Genomic DNA, 6000 nt, shown 5'->3' with positions numbered 1-6000 from the left:
AACACTCAAGAAGCATTCATTTTTTTCTTCCTCCTTTTTTGTCCTCAGCCGTATATAGGAGTTTACCACATCCAGGCACTGTTCTAAGCACTTTAGATATATATTAACTCATTTAATACTCTCTGTAACACCATGAAGAAAACACTTAATATCCTTCTTTTGTTTGTGAGGAATCCAGGACACAAAAATATTAAGTACTTATTGAGGCAAGTCCAGGGAATAAATGGCAGAGGCAAGATATTTTTAAAATATAATTTATTTATTTTTGGCTGTGCTGGGTCTTTGTTGTTGTGTGAGCTTTTCTCTAGTTGTGGCGAGTGGGGGTTTCTCATTGTGGTGCCTTCTCTTGTTGTGGAGCACGGGCTCTCGGGCCCTGGGGCTTCAGCCGTTGCAGCCCCTGGGCTCCATAGTTGAGACGCACGCTCTAGAGTGCTGGCTCTGTAGTTGTGGTACGCGGGCTTAGTTGTTCTACAGCATGTGGGATCTTCCTGGATTGGGCATTGAACCCTTGTCCCCTGGCAGGCAGATTCTTTACCACTGAGCCACCAAGGGACACCCAGAGGCAAGATTTGAATCCAGGGAGATGCAACTCTGAAGTCCATGCTCTTATCTTAACCTTGATTCTATACATAGTTTAAATTTGATGTTGAACCTTCTGGAAAATTTCTCATGGTGATGAGCTGGCCCCCTCAATAGAGTTCCAAAAGTAGGACTGCCCTGTGTTTGAGCAAACCCACTCCTAGTATGCTCTTTCAAGGACTTCTGACTGCTCTTAAATTCTTGAGAAATTATTTCCCAAATAAAAAAGAGTCAGTTCTTTCTTTCATGGGAACTCCCTGACCCACATGGACATCCATTCAGATTAGAATATGAATTAACTGCTTTTGAACTGTGGTGTTGGAGAAGACTCTTGAGAGTCCCTTGGACTGCAAGGAGATCCAACCAGTCCATTCTGAAGGAGATCAGCCCTGGGATTTCTTTGGAAGGAATGATGCTAAAGCTGAAACTCCAGTACTTTGGCCACCTCATGCAAAGAGTTGACTCATTGGAAAAGATTCTGATGCTGGGAGGGATTGGGGGCAGGAGGAGAAGGGGACGACAGAGAATGAGATGGCTGGATGGCATCACTGACTCAATGGACGTGAGTCTGAGTGAGCTCCGGGAGTTGGTGATGGACAGGGAGGCCTGGTGTGCTGCGATTCATGGGGTCACAAAGAGTCGGACACGACTGAGTGACCGAACTGAACTGAATTGAAGTAGCTTATTCATCTGAGTCCTCCTTAGAGGTTGCTTGATTGTTGTTAAGCTACAGAGGTGTAAGACATGGCAGTTGCCCTTGTCTTGGTGTTGGTGTTATGGAAATATTTTGGAGTAAGTTCTGCTATAGCTTCATGTGGCAGCTGAGAAAGTTGAAGCTCACAGAGGTAACTTGTCATGGTCATAGACAGAGCAAATATTTATACCTAGGTTTTCCTGACTCAGGCACTACTGGGAATGCAAAAGCAACATCATTAGAGAAGCTGGGTGATGGTTCTGTAGTGGCTTGTCCATGGTTTGTCTCAAGAGGAAAGAATGCAGTGGATGTTGTCAGTACCCTCCTGGGAAGCTTTCAATATTTGTGTGTCCAAGACATCAGGCAGGATGTCTTGGGTTTGAGCCTGGAATCTCCACTCAAGTCTCCTAACTCCTTGATTTATTTTTAAAAAAAAAGAGTGGAACCGCCATCTTCCAGTGATTCTCCAAGATGACCAACACAAAGGGAAAGAGGCGGGGCACCTGCTGCATGTTCTCCAGGCCTTTCAGAAAACATGGAGTTGTCCCTTTGGCCACATACATGCGAATCTACAGGAAGGGTGATATTGTAGATATCAAGGGAATGGGTACTGCTCAAAAAGGAATGCCCCACAAATGTTACCATGGCAAAACTGGGAGAGTCTACAGTGTTACCCAGCATGCTGTTGGCATCATTGTAAACAAACAAGTTAAGGGCAAGATTCTTGCCAGGAGAATTAATGTGCGTATTGAGCATATTAAGCACCCTAAGAGCCGAGATAGCTTCCTGAAACGTGTGAAGGAAAATGATCAGAAAAAGAAGAAAGCCAAAGAGAAAGGGACTTGGGTTCAGCTGAAGCTCCAGCCTGCTCCACCTAGAGAAGCACACTTTGTGAGGACCAATGGAAAGGAACCCGAACTGTTGGAGCCCATCCCCTATGAATTCATGGCCTGATGGGTGTAAAAATAAAGACCTGGACTGTAAAAAAAAAAAAAAGAGAGAGAGAGAGAATAATAATGACATTCACCCCAAAGGGCTGTTTTGAGGATTAGTTGACGTTACGAAGGTGCTTCAGCAAGGTAAGGCACTTTTGAGGACATTTATTGTTTCGTCTGTCCAGCTTCTACGAAATAGAGACATTCACTTATGAGTGGGAGCATGAGAAAAGATATGTGGGCATGAAGTAGGAGAGTCCTGAAGAAACCATGAGTATGAGGAGTCAAAATGCAGAGAATCAAGGATGTGGGCTGCTTATCACACACAGGTTGGTAGCATTGTCACATTTCTATCCCTGAGTGGCAAGAAGGTAACTAACACATTAATCTTCTATTGTTGAATATCAAATGAGCATAGACTCAGCTGCTTAAGACAAATCTATTTTACCCCAATTTCAAAAGTCTAGGCACAGCTTAGCTGGGTCCTCCGCTCAGGCTCTCACAGGCCGAAGTCAAGGTGTCAGCAGGGCTGTGGTCATATGAGGCTCGGGGTTTTCCAGGCTCATCGGTTGTTGGCAGAATTCAGTTCCCGTGGCTGTGGGACTGAGGCTCTCAGCTCCCAGAGGTTGCCTGTCATTCCCTGCTGCATGGCCATCTCCGCACTTGGCAGGATGCTTCTTCAAGCCCAGCATGGGGATTTCACTCCAGTCTTCTACTCAGCGTCTTATATAACAGTGTAATCATGAGTGACTGTCTTACCATACTCACTGCTCCACATTCAAGAGGAGGCGATTACACAGGGTGTGGACTCCGGGGAGTGGGAGTCTTTGGGGCCACCTTAGGATTTTGCCTACCACGCTCAGTCCAGTCCCAAGGTGCCCCCAGCTGTGCTCTACCTTCCTGGGTTCCCACACAATTCCTGTCTCTCATCACTAAATATTGTAATTCCTTGAGTGAATCAAAAGACCCTATTTAACATATAGGAAGGAAGCATAAGAAAAACTATATCTTCTGAGAAATGATCATTTTTAGTCAAAAAGAAAAAAGTGCACATCAAACATTTTAATTATGCCTGATTTAACTACTAGTTTAATATGAATTTTTATTTCAGCAAAATAGTGATTCTGTGACCTATAGTTCCTCTAAGTCAGACTTTTTCTTGAAGAAAAATAGAAAGCTTCAAAATCAGTTTATTTTCTGACTGTTCAGATGGAAGAATATTTTTCTGCAACAGATTTCACTTTAAAATTAACCAATGGGGCTACAATAGTTTTCTTTGTTTTTTTTTTTTTTTTCTAGCTTACAATATAACTTTTCAATTTGTGGGGAGGCCAGAAGATGAATTTCTTTTTAGGAAATGAAACAAAACATAAATATTTTCTCAAAAGAGGCCTGCACAGACAATATTAATTATTAGTGATGAAATGGTATAACCTTATGACATCTAATTTTGGTTGTGTTTCAGAGTATTGATTGATGGAATTCAATTTCCTTTTTGCTTTATTTAAACCCATTTTATAGTTCCTGAGCAAAAGCTTGAAAGCCAGCAAACATGATAAATAAGACTAATGTACACCAAGTACATATTCCTTTCCAAACTGGAAAGTACATACATTCCTTCTTTTTTTTTTTTTTTTGCTCTTGAGGGGGTTACTTGGCCAGATAAGCACAGACTGTACTTATGACTAAGTCAAGAATAAAGTCATAAACTTATAAACTTCAGGAAAGCAGTGTTGAAAATGAATAGATATATGTGAATTTCCACATATATGAGACTCCATGGGAAGTCAGTTCAGATGCCCAGCACAGAGAGGACTGGGTCTTGCTCCCCTGGCTTGGGTGCCCTGGGGCCCTTCCCTCCTGCTGGCGTTAGTGTGCTGCTGGAGTCAGCGGAGAGCGATGCCCCCAGGCCTCTCTCGCTGGGAGAATGAGGGGCAGACATGCTCCAAGGTTTCTAATGTTATTATTTTTGCAGTGGGCCTGGGTCTCTTTTCTTCGGACACTAACCCTCAACACAGTAGGACCAATCTGGCCAATTTGCTCTTTCTTGGTCTCTTCCTTTCATCGTGAAGGCAGTCCTTATACAGGTGTTGAGAAAACACCTGCTTCTGTTTTGCTCCAGGATGCACTGGTACTTAAGTGATGGAGTTTACATGACAGGTAGACCCATGGGGCTCCTGGGATGATGGAGCCTCTGGGCTGGATGCTAGCACTTCTGGTCCTGGCACCTTCTGGTCTCTGTGGTCACCAGCATCTCTGCCTCCCAAGGGGACTGACTGAACTTTTTACTCCTTGTGGTTGCTTAAGCCTATATTCAGCCAAGAATATCCCACAACAAACCTCCTTGACAACAAAACACCAAAGCCTTATAGCTCCAATGACACATCTCTTTCCATTACCGTGATTACCATTTGCCTTTCAGCATACATATTGTGACAGTGTGGCTGGAGCGTCAGCTACACTCCTGGCTGGGGATCAGCAGTTTTCCTACCTAGGCCCTGCTATTGTGTCTGGGATCCATCCTCCAGACCCCCTTCTCCCATCATGATGATAAATGTCTCTACCATGGTCTTTTGCTGTTCTTGGGACACACATAAGATTATGCTAGTTCAGCAGGCAGATTTTGAAATTCTTTGGCTTTTAAACAGAAAGAATCAGGCCACTAATCAATCAATTGTCTTCTTGGTCCTCTGCCTCTTGGTTGGTCGTGGTTGCAAAATGATACATGGGGAAAGGCAGCACTCCGTAACTTTACCAGCCGAAATGCAGATAGATATTTTGGTGGATGGTGACATCTGTCTCCTCCACCAGTGGTGTCCAGGACTCAAGGTCTTGCCGTGCTCTATGTAATGTGAGGACAGCGAAGGGATTTGAGCTGCCTCCATATGCTGATGAGCAAGTGCTCACAGCATTCGGGGTATGGTGCTGCTTACTTGCAGGTAACAGTGTTTCTGCTCTCAACAGTCCCCTCTGACTAGGTTCCATTTATTTTTCTGTGATGTGCTGAAAACTTCTGTAGTTGCTGAGAGGCTTGGTGTGACTTGTTTATCAAGTGGTGTGATGACAGAGGGATTTATCTCCAAAGCACTGCCATCATAGCTGGGTTCTCTCACTCTCTTGATTCCAGAGCAATGCCTTTGTGTTGAAGTGACATTTCTTCCTGGAACATGTGCTCTTTGTCCCCTTAGATGTGGATCTGTTCCTCTGAATGATAAAATTCAGGTTTGGAGACCTTAACAGCATTTTCTTCAATGTTCCTTTCCCGTATTTCTGAAGCAAACCCCTTCTGGTTTTGAGGGGACCACACACCCCCTCTGCATGCAGAGGGTATTTGCCAGTGCCTGCTCCTTGGGATCAGAGATGAGCTTCTGAAAAAATATAGACATCCTGGGGCCAAGGAGGAGCTTAGTCAGCAGTTACCAGCTAGCTTGAGATAGGAAAAGTCCATTTATCAAGAATAAAATTGTATTACCCTGTAAGTATCTCTCTCTCTCTTCTTTTCTGTCTCTATAGATTAACTTTTCCCAGACATTACACAAATGCAGTCATATTATATATGGTCTTTTTCTCAGTTTTAGAGGAAACAGCATTGTCTTTCACCAATAAGTGTGATGGTAGCTGGAGATTTTTTCAAAGAATCCTTTTATCTAGTTGACAAAATTCTTTCCATCTCTAGTTTTGAGACTTTTTTATCATGACTGAGTGTTAGATATTGACAAATGCTTTTTTTCTATATGTTGAAATGAGCATATGGTTTTTGTCCTATATTGATATGATATTAAAATGATTTTA

The 6000-nt window shown here is 43.2% G+C and overlaps 1 protein-coding gene across 1 annotated transcript; it reads left to right on the top strand.

Moving 5' to 3' along the window:
- Positions 1721–2269, top strand: LOC102181096 (60S ribosomal protein L21-like). Its single transcript, XM_005698729.2, has one exon. It carries the CDS (start codon positions 1745–1747, stop codon positions 2225–2227), a length of 483 nt encoding a protein of 160 aa, XP_005698786.2. The 5' UTR covers positions 1721–1744; the 3' UTR covers positions 2228–2269.

Source organism: Capra hircus, chromosome 27 (genome assembly GCF_001704415.2).
Source record: "Capra hircus breed San Clemente chromosome 27, ASM170441v1, whole genome shotgun sequence".
Classification (NCBI taxonomy): Eukaryota; Metazoa; Chordata; class Mammalia; order Artiodactyla; family Bovidae; genus Capra; species Capra hircus.
This window is presented reverse-complemented; position numbering and strand designations above follow the sequence as displayed.